The 17,988-nt window shown below is 39.1% G+C and overlaps 1 protein-coding gene across 2 annotated transcripts in view; it reads right to left on the minus strand.

Annotated features, from left to right (window-relative positions):
• Window positions 1-16,539, minus strand: part of rab6ba (RAB6B, member RAS oncogene family a) — a 75,559-nt gene extending 59,020 nt beyond the window's left edge. The window contains exon 1 of one of the 2 annotated variants that reach the window (XM_026159780.2): window positions 16,288-16,539. In XM_026159780.2, coding sequence (XP_026015565.1) covers window positions 16,288-16,357 — 70 coding nt within the window. In that variant the 5' untranslated portion in view covers window positions 16,358-16,539. The remainder of the gene's footprint in view (window positions 1-16,287) is intronic. The other variant, XM_026159781.2, reaches the window with a different exon arrangement.
• Window positions 16,540-17,988: the final 1,449 nt, after the last annotated feature.

The raw sequence follows: 17,988 nt of genomic DNA on the forward strand, positions 1-17,988 counted from the left end.
GCCCATCACAAGCAAAGAAGGGTAGGTTGGGTTAAGCTTATTTCTTCTTAACAAATCCACCATTTCCAGTTGCATATTTTTATTCTTGTAATCTGTTGGAACTGCTTGGCATGAGTCAGTCCTTATAGAACCTGTACTAGGCTTTGGGTGATAAAACCATCATGATAGTTATCGCAAAATAACTTTTCTCCTATAGAAATATGAGATGGGTTCAATATAAAGTCGACAGAACCCATCTTCCCTGTTTTGACAGATGACACGAAAAGCCAACAACGATGAGAAAAGCCCTGAACAGAACCAATCGTGTTGTTGGAATAGATTTGGAGCCAAGTCGTTGGAGGAGCAGCCACTTATGCTGCTGTTTGGGCTACTGTAGCCGTACACACCGGTACACATATTAGATGTACGAGTGTGAGCGACATAAAAGAAAATGACAAAAGAGAATGCTAATGAAAACTCAGGGGACAGATTTAGCGAACACGACACCCCCCGGACACAGACCGAGACTCAAAAGACAAGGACACTGTTACAAAGAGGGTCCAAGGAATATGGTAGTGTGGAGAGATTTGGGCGATATACCCTCCTAGGACCTGGCGTCCACATATGTGGACATCACATTTTGGGTTATTTAGACCAAAATACTCAATTTTTCTCTACATGGGCCTGATATCCACTTACGAGGACATTACACTGCTACTGTTCTATCAAAATTTTAAACGAATATCCTCATATGTGGCTCTTATTTTTCTTAAAAACAAAAATGAGGTAAAAAAAAAATAAAAAATCTGGTAATTCTTTGTTTTTACATTCATCGGGCCCCAATATGCCCAAATATCAAAGAGAAATTAAACACGCATGTCGTGGAAGAGTTCGGGTCTTAGGAGGTTAAAGGCCGACTGTAAACTGCCCGAAGCAAATTTCAATAAATTCAATAAATGGAAGGTGCCGTGAATCTTTTTAAACACCTGAACCGATGCTTTCCTTTAGAGCGCACACAATGCAAGACTTTTCACTTCCAGACTACTGTACCATGCATTGCAACAAGGAAACGCAGTGACATCACAACTGCAAAAATGTCAGATTTAAGCAGCTGATTGAACTAACTAATCCTCGTCACCAACTCCATAGCCACTAACATTTCCCTCTGACGGCTTTTTCCAGGTGCACGCAGAGTGTAGAGAGAGAGACGAACAGCTACCACAACGCATCCATAGACAAACCTCACTGCTCACTTCACTGTGATAGTACTGCCCTTTGCAATAAACATCTATTTATTTATTCTTTTAAGTGAACGACAGCTGAGTGAATATATGAGTTTGTGTGTTTACATTTAAAGGTTGTTTTTTTTTAATTTGTACTGTAGATATTTTTTTGATATTTTATTTTAGTTTTCCACATTTAGTTAGTATTCTTCTTAACCACTTAAATTTAAAATATAGTTGTACAATTTTTCTACAGCATGTTTATTATCTTGTTTTCTTCACTTAGGAGTAAAAAGGAGCCTTTAAGCTTGACAATGATACAGTCATTTAAATGTATATTGTCATATCTATACTGGTCAACTTTAGGTGTTGCAAAGCAGCTCATCTTCCATCTGAAACAAGCCACTTTAAGGCCACTCCCCCTTTAAGCCAATTCTCTTCTGATTTCTTACTGTTTATACGAGGCAGCCAATCAGAAGAAAGCTGGTTGTTTCAAACAGAGGATTCTCTGAAGCTACATCATTATTTTGAGTCATGGAAAGCTACTCATTTCCAAGAATAAAAGTAATGAGCTCAAAGTAAATACAGCAGGTTAATATCCACAAGAATCTTAATGATGTCAAAATATACATTTGTCAAATACTTTAGGAATACCTGCTAACGATAGCGTTAGTAAGTAATTAATATAAAGAACATTGTATTTATTTTGTATATTTAATTTTGTATAGCTTTTCTTTATTCAGTCATTCATTTCTGAATATTTATTTTCTGGCTGCATCCGAACACGCTGACCCATGTAGACCAATCAGAATCAGGCAGAAACAAAAAGAAGCATCAGATTTAGATCACAGATCGGCCCCGTGGCAGTCTCAGGAATCTGTGCAGTATTGATTATTTCTACAATGCCTGTCACATGAACTACACCTGCAGAAAAAAAGGGACTATGGACGGGACATCCATTTACCAATACCTCTGAATAATGGATGAAGATGCTTTCAGACTCAAAGGCTGAGTCTCCCGTGCACACACAAAGCACTCAGAAAGCCATTTCAGCTCCTATGCAGCCTAATGAGGCATTACTAAAAGCAACAACAACAATACGGCTACATACACAGCAATAACACAATCCCATGTCCACCTAGGTGTGACACCAGCTTGGAGGTATATAACTCTTTGGTGTTTGTGATTGCCTTGGGAAAGAAGACAGAAGTCATATTTCTGCTGTTTGTGGCCAGAGGGCTTCAGAGAGACCAACATGACGTTTTAATGATTAAATTAGATTTCATTCTCAGAAGGCAGAGAGCAGCTGGAGGCTGCAGAAATGAAACTATTTTACCCGGTATCCTGTCAGAAAACCAGGACGCTGCTTTCATTTCCAGTCATTCACACATATCTAGTGAAACTTGGTTCACTACATCATTTTTAAAAAGTCCTACTTATGTTATTTATCGAGGATGAATCTCATTCTAAACTGAAAGGCTCGCCTCTCAATGGGGGTAACATCTGCAGTTAAATGATCAGCATGACGTGTGGTTGTTGGGAAATCAGAAACACCCAAATTTCTGGTCAACTTGTTAGATAAGAACTACAGCAGATGTAATAAAAGATGGACATAACTTAAAGGTATAAAGATTGAAGCCAATGAGGAAGAGCCTTAAATCTGCATTCTTTCTAATCGTCAGCAGTGGGCACTTTCTCTGATCGCATGTAAGAAAATGTTCCTTCAAACTGGTCGGTGACTCGCTGGCAACCACCGGTCACAAGAGAAAAATGTGTATTAATTAAAAAGTGGTTGCAAGGCTTAACAAGGCTTCATATGAATATAAATATAGTCAAAGATCATAAAGATGTGTGACATGTTCTGCATTGTGCAAACATTTTAGAGTGGACTATGATGAATAAAATTGACTGTGAGGATTTCTTTTGGCAGACTGTCAAAAGAGGGCGCTATGGTGCCGCCCCCATAAAAATATTGCAAGGAAAAAAATCCACCACAAACAAAAAGTTGCATTACCCAGGTGTCCATATCACCACCTGTTAATGGAAGTACGAGGAAAACGGAAAATATATTTAGCTCATGCTGGCCAAAGTGCAGATCTTTTAACATCATTTGATGTCCTGACAATGAAAATATGCAGCTGTTTTTATCACATGGAATAAATTATTTCTAACCTATTTGCAAATCAAGATTGTTTAAACTAATGTTGATTTTGCCGCTTTATGAGTTATTACAGCTACATGCAGCACTGTAATGCATCAGGAGCGTGAGGTTTGGACAGAGAAAACAGCCATTATGTTTTCCAAGACAAGTAATACAATCAGGAACACACTTAGTGTTTAAAGCTCCTTTACCTGACTCTGGCAAATGTCCAAACGGGTAATTCCATATAAAATTAAGCAAACGTGAAGAGACCCACCTGACTCCTTTAAAATTAGCTGATCTGATTCTGAATATATTAAAAACTAGTTTTGACACAGAAGGAATGAATGACAGCTTAAAGATGAGCCTGGTATCCAAATATAAAAAACCAAAAGCACTTGTTTTGATCAGCCTCCTCCACTCATGAAGCTTTCAAGTGAACCAAAAATGCACTTTCTTACATTTTCTCCAGTGAATTACCAAAAACAGATCGAACATCAAGGGTAGTGATGCTTGTTTGTCACATTGGTATTTAATTAATGATCATTTAGAAGTAATCTGTTCAAATTTTTATCGCAATTAATTGCAAATGTAAAAGTGAAATGAGGTCAAAGTGGTACGCAGGGGTTAAAGAATGTAGGACATCTTGAGTTTGTTTTCAGCAAAGCTTCAGATTTTTTTTTGCTGGCTCAGAACCAGCAGTTTGTAACAAAATGTAGCTTTGATATTTGGAAACTGAGCCCAGCAAAGAAATGCTGACTCAGGGCTAATCACAGGCTATGAAATTCGAGTCAGATTTACCTGCAGTAGAAACAAAACAAGCATTGAAGCCAGTGTGTTTCAGATCAAGGATTGCCTTTGCAAAAAAAAAAAAAAATAGGAGAGAGAGAAAAGACTTGAAGCAAGGTCTGAAGACAGCTTCCTGTCCATGAACACAAAGACAAAGTGAGCTCTGCAGAGGGGTGTGGAAAGGGAGAAAGATAAAGGATAAATGCAACAACACATAGTAATACTGTAACTAATATGCAAAGATAGGTACCAAATAATCATAAAACCACTGCTTGGAATATTTTAATTACTTACACCTTTCTGTAACCTGGCTGGAACCAGTTTTACTCAGCAGTCTGTGTTACCGTCATTATAAGACTCAAATATGTTTTGTAGCTCCATACAGACTTTTTAAGCAAAAATTGCTCAAAAATGGCTTATTTGGTAGTAAAGGTTGTGACACCTGCTATAGACAAATTACAAAACTTAGTTAAAAAAGAAGATTATGGCGATCTGTTCAGCTTGTCAACACAAGACCTAAACACTAGACCCAAACTCCCTAGAAGCTTTGGGAGATGATTATGATGCTTTGAGTTCTTTCTTCCCGTTTTTTGTAACATTTGATGTTTTTGGAAGTTTTGGGGTCCCTGTTTTGACATTGTTGTTGGTCTAATCTCCCCGGTGTTTTTTGCTGATTCATTCCCTGGCTCCCTGTGTTCACAATTGGATTTCTGTTTGTTCCCTGCCTGTATTTTTTGACATTTGCAACAACTCATTAAAGGTTTGCTTTTCACCTGTTTTTGTGTTCCTCGTGTCCTGCTTTTCTGATCCTCTCCACACCCATTTATGTCAGTTTTACTGTTTGGGTTTTTTGTTTTTGTTTTTTACGATTTTTTAGGGCTGGGTTTCTGCATTGCCTTCCTCTGCAAATTGTCTTGCAGTGATTCATTTCTTTGCCCGCTGAGTTAGATTTAATGCTCCCTACTATGTTAAACTGCAGTGATGAATGTTCAGCTTGCCTCCACTCTATAAATCCCTGCAGGACCTTCTGCATGTTGCTCACACTGGCATCTCAATGAGACAATATATTCCTGCAGTCACATCTACTATATTAATCAGTGCTTGAAAACATTTGTTATTCTAGAATTGATAAAAAGGTTTAAAAACCCCATTAGTCAAAGAGAAAAAACCCCCACCACGCCTTGCATCCCTTTAGCGCAGGTCAAATGAAGGCTTCAGCAGGATGCATTCAGCCCCATGATGAGGACTCATCTGGGAAGCTGGAGAAAGGGTAAACACCGATGGAGACCTGCTGAACTCAGTCAAGTGTCACACCCCATGCCGGGTAAATGACAGCCTTCCTCCACAGCGGGGATTTTATTCACCGAGCCGTTCTGTTTGAGCAACTGGGATTAAGTTGAAATGGGATTCTCTGCCTTTCTCCTTCAAAAGATCTCACATTAAGCAAGAACCCAATCTGTCTCTAAGACACACAATTTAGAGAGAACAGTCTGAAAACAGCTTCTCTGCCTGAATAATGTCAGGCACTTTCAAATGTTCCTGGATCCTTGTTAAACCTGATCTCTAATACAACAGGGTAAGACGTTAGATTTGTAGAAGAGCAGCACCCACGCCCGCCGCTTTATCTTTGTAAAAGTGTGTCGTCAGATACATCCTAAATCTTCCCCTCACACCGAGAGGGTGAACTGAATCAGACGCTTTCTCTACATCACTGCATGGGCAGCACACACATTTGTTTTATTCTGGGCAGAGTGAATAAGTGAGGCGGTGCTTTTCCCATGGGCCTGTGAGAACACACCCGCTCAGCTGTGCAGCATAAGTACTGTACACAGAGCTACCATTGCTCTGCTTTGTATTCTCTGACTGCAAACCAACCACTGCAGAACTGAAAACACTTAGACAAACATTAAAATTACAGTTTGGCAAACAAAAAACAGCTTTCAACATAATATCAGACCCCTAATTATTTTTGAAACATTATGGTATGCACTTACAAATGTGTTGCAGCAGACATAAGCACTTAAGACAATGCTGGTTAGGCAAGGTGAACAATGTCTGAGCGGCAAAAACAGCACTTGCATCATAGTCAGTATAAAGGTGGGTCTGAAAAATGAGACCTGCCTTTTTTTTTTTTTTTTTACCATGGTCACCAGGGGCACCTCTCCTTAGGGTTGTGTAGAAGTGTATGGGCAGACGATGGTTGGTCCAGGAAGAGTGCAAAAACATAAAATACTTTCAGATAGAGTGGAAGTCACAGATTGAAGACTTTCAGCACAGAAAAGACGGCAAGCACATGAAATGAAATGTAAATTTCAGTCAGGTCCATGCAACTTGGAAAGGTGTGTTGGTCATTCAAGGCGTAGTTCACATGGATGAAGGGATTTGATAGATAGGCACCAAAGATTAGTGTCACATCTCAGTTTCTAAACAAATGCTTGACATCATTACAATTTCCATCTCTACTTCTCAGTCATGGTGTAGACTAATGGCCAGAGAAGTGTTTTTGTGGAACATAAAAACGATACATTAAAGTTGTCCCGTGCTGGCTAAATGAACTCTGTCTCACTGTAGTAAAGGTCAGAGAAAAACTGACCTTTACTACTATTATTTTGTTGTTGTTTTTTCTTTTTTTTATAATTTCTTGCAGTGTTTTTAATATAAATACAAGAATGTGGTTCAGTTTCACTTTGTCAAAGTGGTTTTCTATCTTTTTTCATTATCCGTCCATCCAGCCATCCATTCTTTTCTGCTTATCCATTTTAGGGTTGTACGAGGGGTGGAGCCTACCCCAGGTACCATATGTGTCACGGTTCTGGGTCAGTTTTGACCCAGTATTTTGAGTTTTCATGTTTTGGTTTGATTTTGTATTTTTTGGTTATCTTCTTGATCTATTTGATGATGATGTTCTATGTTCCATCTTATTCTGGTTTATTTTTAGTTCTGCCCGTGTTAAGTCTGTGTTTCCTAGTCTGCATCCTTGTGTATTGTTTCCTGTTTTATTTTGAAGGATTGTGTCTTATATCAGTGTGTCCAGCTTTGCTCCTCCTGTCTTGTCAGCCCCAATTTCTCCCAGCTGTGTCTCCCTCCTGTTACCCATTCCCTGATTACCATCCTGTGTATATTAGCCCTGTGTTTTCCTCAACCCAGTGTCGCGTCGTACCCTCAAATCCTGCCTGTGTGTTCAAATCAAATCAAATCAAATCAAATCACTTTTATTGTCACATCACATGTGCAGGTACATTGGTACAATACATGTGAGTGAAATTCTTGTGTGTGAGCTTCACAAGCAACAGAGTTGTGCAAAATACAATAACATAAACAGGCAAAATATACGAATGGCTAAATCTGAAACTAATAAATCTATGTACAATATATAATAGTATATGCAAAAAAAAAAAAAAAAATTGTTTTGGATGTGTATACTAAATGTTTTTCTACGTGTGTGTGTGTGTGTGTGTGTGTATACACATATTTTACAAATTAAACAGAGTCAACAATAAACAAAATATATAAAAATATACAGAGTTGAGACATGTGCAAAACAGTGGCATTACTGTACAGTATGGAGTGCTTGGTTTCATGGTTTGGTTTGTGTTTTGTTTCATGCCAGCAATAAAAGCTGTGGTTTTCAGTTACATTTCGTCTCGGAGTCCTGCATTTGGATCCACATTTCCACCTGCCCGCACACAGAGCCCTGACAATATGGTGAGAGAATATATATTTGGATACAGAGTCCCACCACTTTCTCATTTTATCCTATAAATTTGGTCATTTGTGTATGAATTCCTGAGTCATGTCCATAAACATTTTTTCTAAGGGAACATGTCTTCTTTTGAAAATCTAGCCAGTTCATTCTTGAGTGAGCATTTGTGCCACATATGAAGAAATTCCCTGAAGGCACTATACGAGTGAGACAGAAGAACCACAAAACCATATGCCCTCCGTCCATGGTTATCACCAGAATGAAAGCATAAAACAGGTAATGAGCCCCAGCTGCTTGGAATATAAAAAAATAACAGTCTGCATTGTTGCCCTAAAGCCACAGATAAAGGGACTAACTTAGACTATTAATGGCCAGCTGAGCCGATCAATAGCAGATCAAAGCTATCAGGGAGTCATTTCCCTCAATCCGTAAGAGAAGAATACTTTCTGGGAAGATGCAATTAGATGTGAAATGAAAGAAGAACAGCTATCTTTAGATGGAGGTAGATTGGCAGATACTACAGCAAACACAGATGCTACTCAGGGAATGAAGACTAGACAAAGTGCCAGTGTTGAACAGCCAATCTGCAGTTCCTCAATCATAGAAAACGCTACAAGCTCAGTCTCCAGCTACTCAGTTTTAATGATTCACTTTTAGAATAGGAGGCGGTGGGACAGGCTGAAATCCCAAAACAGCAGCTCCACTTTACATTTAAAGACTCCAGAGATTTAAAGCTGTATTTATCCTTTACATTATTTTAGTTAATGACAGTTTTAGTCAAATTAGTGAATCTCAAAGGAGATGATGAGGAGTTAAATCAAACCCAGTGAGACCTCGCCTGTTCTGTTCCACCCATCACTCACTTGACGCCGTCTAGTCTTACACACTCTTGCACAACATGAAAGATTTTGTTTTGACTAACTTTGGAGATGGCAGTGGATTTAAAGTTGTCTAGGAATGACTTTTGCAATACTGATTAAACATGTTTGTAGGTGAAGCATCAAATTATCTTTCAAAACAAACTAATGTGGATCATCTGGTCTCAGGTGTTGTTTTTGCAGAAGGTGGGTTTGTCTCGGTTTATCTAGAACTCTCAGTAAGATTTTTGACTGAACACAATGTAACCTCCATCGTTTCAGTTTTATTGTCTTTATCTTCACTAACCCCCCAAAACAGAGCCACATTCAGTTTTCTGGCTCCATTCAATTCTAAAGTTATAGCAATGCTCCATGTTTGTAGAAATCTATAAGTCAGAAGATGATCTCTGGTATCTATGAATTTTACATTTTTAAACTTACTTTCTTTCAGATGCTCAACAACTTATTGTACAGCCCCAGTAACAGGTCAAATGGGAATATGAAATTTGACACTGGTTTATAGAATCAGTAAAAACTAAGCAAGCTTGTCATTTCTAAGTATATTGAAATATTGATTTAAAGAAGGTGAGTGGCACCTTCCTTTCTTCTGGGGCTCTATTTTAAACTCAAAGCACTGCAGTGCAGAAAGCAGAGCGAGCTATAACTACTCAGAGGGGAAAATTTCTGAACAGGGAAGTTACTTTTAATCACCTGTAGGTGTTTTCTTTAATTTATTTATTTATTTATTTTAAATCCCATGAGTCAACTTCACTCCCACCACTGAAAATTCAATAGATTATTAACTATTCCTACTACTAGACCGGCAGGGGTATTTTGCAGCTTGAAATTACGGTGCTAAAGCCGGATAAATATAGATTTTTTTTTTTTTTTTGTTTGCAAAGGTGTTACATAAAGTTTTAAGGAGCTGGAACATTTGTGACGACAGGAATACAACAAACAAGTCGACCCACGCTAAAAGCACACATTCTCCACATATTTCATCTACAACCTCCTCTGATTCACAAAGCGAGAATTTCCCATCAGCTGATAAATGTATGAAACCCGGATGTGCCAACGTTTGAATCAGCTCTGAGGCCATTTACTGCATGGCTACCATTTACATTCAAATGTTTTATATTCTCTATACTCCTGGCAAGAATGAGCCTCTTGCATATTTTACCTTTATAGTATTTATGGCATATAGCATACAGTAAAAATCTTTCCTACCATAAATGTCTCTGTCTGCTTCCATAGATTTTCAAGTTTTTTGCAGGAATGGTACCAATTTTATGGCGAGGACAATGAAAAGTTGTGTAACATAAGTTTTTTTTTTTTGTTTGTTTTTTCACATCATTGGTGCAATTCTAATCACTACATTCGCTCACTCAAATGTTTTTAAAATATTCAAACATCTACAAACCAGATGTTTATTCAGATTTACTTTGAAATTGAAGCATGGCAACAAAAAAGGATGAAAAACAGCGTGACTATGATGACTTCAATGTAGTCTGTTGTTGAAAAAAGCACCACAGAGTCAGCAGCTGATTTATATTTTTGTGTTAAAATGATATCAGCAGACTGTAACACATAATTCACTCAAATGTGCACTATTGAAAGAAGCAATGTACTAAATAAATGCCATTTGCTCATATAGTTCATGTTCTTTACTAAATTTACTAAAAATGTTGAAAGGAATGACATAAGAAACATTTTAGAAGAAAATGTTCTTATAAGAACACTTTTAGAATAGCATATCATGGATAAAGGAAAAAGTATAGATAGGATAAACACCAACAGAGGCATTAGGAAAGTATTCCTGCTTAGAATAATTAAGAAATTGGTTAATGAAATTCCCCATTTGTTCACATAAAGGTCAAGTGGTTGAGTGTTAAAGATACACAAAATCAGAAATAATAAATATCTAAAAAATACCATGAAATTGGTGCAAATAGAAGCCATCAAACCAAGAACAGGAGCCAAAACTGAGCCACAGGCAATAAAGCTAAAAAAAAAACAAACAAAAAAAAAAAAACATTACAGTGGTTTGACTTGCCTGTTCTTGCTACAGACTTTTTTGCACTACCTTCTGCTTGTCATTGTGCAGAGTATGCACAACAAGCTGTATGTTATTGAAACGTGAGAAATACACGGTTTGTGGTTTCAGAATCTGAAAGTGAGAAATTGTTGGCTGGTGTATGGCAGTCTGTTGTGAGCCTAACCCCAGAGTTTCATTTGCTCAGAAAGCTGTTTCCTAGAGACATACTGATTGATGCATTAGACAACTAACTAAGCCCTACTTTGGAACATGTCAGTCCGGTGATTCAGGAGTATTTTGAAGCCAGCGCTGGTTTGTACAGTGGTAATCTCTGTGCAGCAAAGGGTAGAAGATGGCCTTTTGATTCAGTGAGCAAAAGCTCATGGCGGCCAAGAGGATGTGTCTTCCAAATATATTCCCATCTGTTTGTCTGGGGTGAAATGAAGCATTCAGCCAGGGGATTAGCTCCAAACAATTGCCTTTTACAAAGTACCATGTAGTATTGCTCCTGTGAAAAGACGCCTAAGGCACAATACTCATAGCCCAATAAATGCAGATCAGTAATCTGAGGTGTTCTAACAAAGACTTGGTTGATTGCACTCAGGCTGGAACGGGTAAAAAGCGGTTGCCACCAGGAGTGTGGGTGCGCATACTTGGAAACAGCTGATTGGCCTGCTTAAAGCCCTCAGCTTTGTCAAGGAAATGTTTAGCCAACCTTCTTTGTGCACGGAGTGTAAAACACCTAAAGAAGTATGGCTTCCTGACAGCTCATTTCACATTCTGCCTCCTGCTTCCACCCACTTAATGTAGAGCCTCCACCTCTCTGACGTTAGTGGATTCTTTTATGAAAAACAGCACATCGTGCCAGCTTTCCCTTTATAGACATTTTTCAGCCACGTCCACCATTATGGGGCCTTCACTGTACACAGGGACTCTCAACTCAAAAAGAACAATAAGGGGTGTTTTTTTGTGACATACTTCAGTCCAGTTGTGTATATTAATAAAAGATAGCGGCTGAGCTGATGGGATTCACGCCCGCCTGGGCACCAGCTGCAATTATAGTCGACGTGTCAGAGACACGCAGCTCCACCGGAGATGAGGCTGCCGCTGCTGCTGTCTGGATGGTTGACAAATAAAGTCCCCTCGCACTGATAACAGGAACACACTTAACTCCACAAGAATATATGTACAGACCTGCTGGGTCTCCAGTGGAATTCAGAATCAGGATGTTTCCTGAATCAGAATGGGTATTTGGGAGGGGGGGTCAACATGACTGGTCTCCACATATTAAAAGCAAAGAGTCTATGTTACTGTATTTGACAGAAAACTATTAATTTTCCTTTTATATCTGGCCATTTCATAAAGAATGTCTTTCTTTAAAAGTAATTTTATTAAAAAAATTATGCCCTTTCATTGGCACACTCTTAAGCTTTTTTGAGGGGTAAGAAAACCCAAAGAATGAGACCAACTAAAGTGCCTTTAGACCACAACAAAGTTGCTATGTTATGGCAAAAATCTTAATCTAGGCTGCAAAAAAGGGCCATAACAGACATGCTAACATCAGCCAAAAGAAATAGTTGGATTTGATCCTGAAAACTATAATCTTCCCAGCAAGTCCTGGTCTGACCCCTCCAAGACATGCCTGAAACACCTCGCATAGGAAGTCTCCATGAGGTATCCCAGTTAGATGCCCAAACAACCTCAACTGGTTCCTTTTGATGGGAAGGAGCAGAAATTTTACTCTGAGTAGTAACATAGATCGGCCGGTAAATTGACAGCTTTGCTTTTAAGCTCATCTCTCTCTTCTTTACCACAACAGATTGGTCCCAATCCATCTTCAATCTCACGCACCTTTTCCCCTTAACTAATGGACACGACCACCAGATACCGAAACTCTTCCACTTGGGGCAGTAACTTGCCCAGAGTGGGAGCTCCACGCTCAGTGATTCACTTGCAAAGATGTAATCTTGAAGCCACCAAAGTAGACACCACAGGTCACAGGTCGGGCTATATAGAAGCTAACTTGGTTTTATAACAACTCATTGGCAAAATCTAACTTAAATTAAAATCAGATTAATGATCCAGCACTACTGACATGGCTGTTTTACAAACATTTATCTTGCTAATAAAAGTTTGCAGAAGTCGCCTTAATCACCTGAAAGTGAGCAGTTGTTATAGAAAATGCTGAGTCTAAAATCCTTTATTATGTATCGCAGGAGCTGAACACAAAACCCAGCAAATCCATTGGTGTGCATGTGTAGCATAAAATAAGTTTCACCGCAATAGAGCAAACACAGAGAAATGCTGATAAATGCAGTCTTGCTGTTCGTCAGTGAGTAAACACCCTACAACGGCATTTATTAAGACCACGTGTTGGTGAGCAATGACTTCAAGCTGTAACAACAAGCTGAACAATTAGGAAATTTAATTACCAAGTGGCCCACTTTGCTTAGGATAAGAAATGTCCTTTATCAATAATTCAGGCCTATTGTTAGTTAGTTTTAGTGTATGTTCATGTACAGGGATTTTTCCTGGCTCAAACAGACCTTCGTTTGTTACCTTACGTTTTAGAAATATTTTGTGTGCACACTGTAAAAAATGATCCGCAATTCTAACAAACAAACGAGAGATAAACGGATAAACAGGTAAAACACTTACAGTGAGATGAGATGCAATGATTGCTTAAATGCCATTTTTGCTTGCTTGCCTTCAGTAGCCTCTTTTATACAAATCTTATTTGAACTATGAATCAATATGGGTTACACAAGCCTCAAATTAAGTTTTATACAGCACACAAAGAGATAAAAATAAAGATTTTATTTGTATTCATGTCTAAAACGAATAAATTTACTGGATAAGACATTATGTCTCTCAGTGTGACCATAATTTGAAATGTCAAAAGAATCAGACGGCTTTGTGGTTGGGTAAATACAGACAGTGCACTCCCTGATATTATGTTTATCCAGCCAAATAAATCCCCTTTGGCTTGTTGCTTGGCACTTAATGTCATAAAATTGCCCAAGAGGAAAAAGCTAACTAGCAGGCGTATGTTTGTACATTTTATATAAACTGCATCTAATTTACTTTCATTTGCTGACGAGAGCACTGCGAGCCGACTGAGCAGAATGTGCTGTTGGTTTTATAAGCTAAAAAGGGAAATCTGAAGCATCACAATGCTTTGAAATCACTTGTAATTATCATTTTTCTCATTAGGCGCACACCGCTGGTGCCTCGTGTAGGACAGTACCAACAAATTCTAGATCCAAGGCACTACAGAATAGCTGGACTCATAGATGAAAACACTTGTGTCAGTTGTTAACAGAGGGGGCTCCTCATAGACTGCATGTAAAGATGGATGCAGAACCTACCAAGCATTGTTTTCTAATGGCCAACAGGGGGCAATTGGCCCTTACCTCACCTTACCTATGACCTAGTTTAACTTCAAGTTGCTAAACTCTTTCCCCCCGGTAAAGGTGATATTTGTCAACCTTACCAGTACCCTTAATGACGAGTTTTGACACCTCAGTATGTATCAATAAAGATCTGGTTTAGCAACCATTAGAATAGGTTCTGGGTTTTTCCACAGGTAGTATGAGTATGCTGTATAGGCGGAGATCACCCCCACTAATTCCTAAACACCAGTGCTTTTGTTCTGGAAGTAGACCTGAAATATGACAGAAAGTACTCAGTTCAGAAAAGAGAAACAAGGGTTAGCTGTAAAAGGGTCCAACGGAATAGAATTAAAGTGGCTCTCTTTGTTTTTCTCATTCACTGTTTCTTTTATTTATAAAATATATCCATACATTTTCTTATTAATTACAGTTTTCAATCATTTTAATTTCTAGGAAGAAGTCAAATGAGCTGTTATTGTCACAAGTATCTCCATCAAGGCTTTAGTAGAGTTCCACAATGACAGCCTAACTGAATATCATAATATTGAGTTCACGATTATTTAACACAATTGTTGATTGTGATTGATGATTTTGGTGAAAAAAAATTATCATAAACGTCCCTGCAGACAAATGAGATGTTTATCCACCTGACTTAAGTGCATCTGCTAGAGCCAAAAAAGAATCTTTCACATAATTCATTGTACCTGCGCGATGGATGGTAATAAAACTCGACAGCTGTGAGATCGCACTCTGTTTCTCCTCCGTGAGGAGGTAACATCTTTTGTCCGGTTTGCTGACCCTTTCCCAGAAGTCTTCATTATTCACAGTGGTTGCTGGACACATATACAAGTGCTGCACAGTGGACGACTTACGTTAGCAATCACTGCATTGTTTTTCTTGGCCTTCGTTATTTAGCAGTTGGGAGTGCGTTTTCAGGCAGACAAATAGAATGGAAAGGTGTGTATGTAAATATAAGCATATATTTAACCTCATAGGTTTTGATTTGTTGTTACTAAAGCCTCAAATAATATATAATAATAAAATGCAAAATAGCCTAAGCTTTAAAATGCATTTTCATGTCTAGCATTAGGACTACATATAATATATATACATGTAATTGTACATGTAATTGTTTGTACATTTGTGTTTTTAACGGATTTTTACATAAAATGACTGTATAAAAAATGTTATATTATCTTTCACAAATAAAGACACAGTAAAGACATTACAACCACAAATAGAGAAACTGAAAGTATTTCTTTAGAGCTGCTGAAATAGCTTGGTTGCTTCAGGGTTAAATGACATAATGTCCTATTAGTTAGACACAGTAATAAACATGGCACATTGCTGTAAATGAAGCATTATTCAAGCTAATGCATGATCCCACTGTACTGGGTAATCAATATGACCTGCTGGAGCCCTGAACTGTGACTAATGTGGTTCATTGGGCTGCTCAAGACCATAAAACGACCTGCCCTACTCAGAAGACAAAACCCAGACATTCAGCTCATGTCTGAGGGAGCTCAGCTGTGTAATCCTGAGGAAAACAACCTCAGACAAGGAGAAGCTTTGGACTCTGATGGTTTAGGATGGGGGGGAAATATGCTATTTAGTGTGAAATAATAATGACTGAGCAGGTCATCATACACAGACACACAAACTTGGTCCCAGCCTCATCAGGCAGGCAGGCTGGAACAATACCAGGGCAGAGACTGCAGCCACACAAGTTATCTCATCGCCACTGACAACCTGGGTGTGTCTCAGCACACAGGAATATTTGCCAACTTGTACCATCCCCAGCAGCATCAGACCTCAGACCTGAGGCTGGTACTCCATCCGAAGAGCTCGTTTCAGGTTTAGTGCTTCAGTTATTTTACTTTTAAACTTAAGAGCCAGAGGGACAATTCACACACTCCCGACTATTGTGCAAAGCCTCACGGGCTGCTAATTTGATTAAAATCTCCTCCCCACGCTCCGCTCAGACATTTTTTTTCTCCTTCCTGGTGCTCAGTTTAAGTCCTAAAACTCCACACAGTCGCCCTGTCACCAGGCTAAATCAAGCTCTGCTTCCTTCTGAAACATGAACTTGCCGACCGGCCCCAGCAGCAGCAGCAGCAGGTGCACCGAGCCACTACATCAACTTCTACAGAGAATTAAAGGCGTCCTTACCACTCTGCTCCCCGAGAAAGACGAGTTTGAATTTTCTTAAAGGATTCCCAAAGTCACTGCCCACGGACATTTTGAAGAGGAGGAAGAAGAGGGGGGGAGTACGGACTAGGTGTAGTTGAGCGCGTTCCCACTCGAGTTCTGAGAAGATGTTGGATGGAAAAGGCGGAGGTGCTGCTTCCCGTTCACTCTCTCTCTTCGTGATGAGGACACACACACATACACTGCTGCTGTACCGCTCCGTGACGCTTTGGCTTTTTTTTTTCTCTCCCCCCCTGTGCGCATGCGTGGTACCGTCTTCGTGATATAAAATGACGTCATGGGCCTTGGTGTGTAGAGAAGGTGCTGCCGGGCGCCGCTTTGATGTTTTCAGGGTTCAGCACGAAGTTCGAAGACACTGGCACGCGCTCCGTGCGCGCGCTAACACTTTACAGCACTGCAGCTCTGTGTGGAGCTTTTTCAGAAAACACGTTCTTAAAATGTCAAAAAGAAAAAAAACTACAGATTTTTTTTGTTTCCTCATTTATCCGTAAATTGTTCTACTTTGTTTTATGATTGTTTTATTTTCACAATATGGCTATATGAATGTTTTGCACATTTTACTTTTATTGCATTTTAATGAAATGTTTTACCTATGTCATTTTTATTACTGAATTTTATCTCTTTAGTTTTTCTATTTAATATACTGTTTTTAATATAATGTTTTGTTTTACCTTGTGTTGTATTTTGCTTTATCTTATCGAGCCATTCTACTTCACTTATACCCTAAGCTGTTTCAACTAAGGCCTCAAATCAGAAGTACCTGACTCCGTGGTATAATTCTCAAACATGTAGCCTAAAGCAGATGAATCGGAGAGGAAACTTGGAGAGGAAATGGCGTGTCACAAATTTAGACGATCATCATTTTGCCTGGAGAAATAGTTTGTTGCTTTATAAGAAAGCCCTCCGCAAAGCCAGAACATCTTACTACTCATCACAGTTAATAATCCAAAATGCTGCAGCAAGAGTACTGACAGGGACTAGAAAGAGAGAGCATATTTCTTCTGTATTGGATTCCCTTCATTGGCTTCCTGTTAAATCCAGAATTGAATTCAGAATCCTGCTCCTCACATACAAGGTCTTAAATAATCAGTATGTAATGTAGTACCATATCACCCTATTAGAGCACTTCGCTCTGGCAGTGCAGGCCTACTTGTTGTTCCTAGAGTATTTAAAAGTAGAATGGGAGGGAGAGCCTTCAGTTTTCAGGCCCCTCTTCTGTGGAACCAGCTTCCAGTTTGGATTCGGGAGACAGACACTATCTCTACTTTTAAGATTAGGCTTAAAACTTTCCTTTTTGCTAAAGCATATAGTTAGGGCTGAACCAGGTGACCCTGAATCCTCCCTTAGTTATGCTGCAATAGATGTAGGCTGCTGGGGGATTCCCATGATGCATTGAGTTTTTCTTTTCCAGTCTCCTTTCTCACTCACTATGTGTCAATAGACCTCTCTACACTGAATCATATCTTTTATTAATCTCTGTCTCTCTTCCACAGCATGTCTTTATCCTGTTTTCCTTCTCTCATCCCAAACGGTCGCAGCAGATGGCCCCGCCCCTCCCTGAGCCTGGTTCTGCTGGAGGTTTCTTCCTGTTAAAATGGAGTTTTTCCTTCCCGCTGTCGCCAAAGTGCTTGCTCATAGGGGGTCATATGATTGTTGGGTTTT

This window comes from Astatotilapia calliptera, chromosome 23, assembly GCF_964374335.1.
Source record: "Astatotilapia calliptera chromosome 23, fAstCal68.1, whole genome shotgun sequence".
Taxonomy (NCBI): Eukaryota; Metazoa; Chordata; class Actinopteri; order Cichliformes; family Cichlidae; genus Astatotilapia; species Astatotilapia calliptera.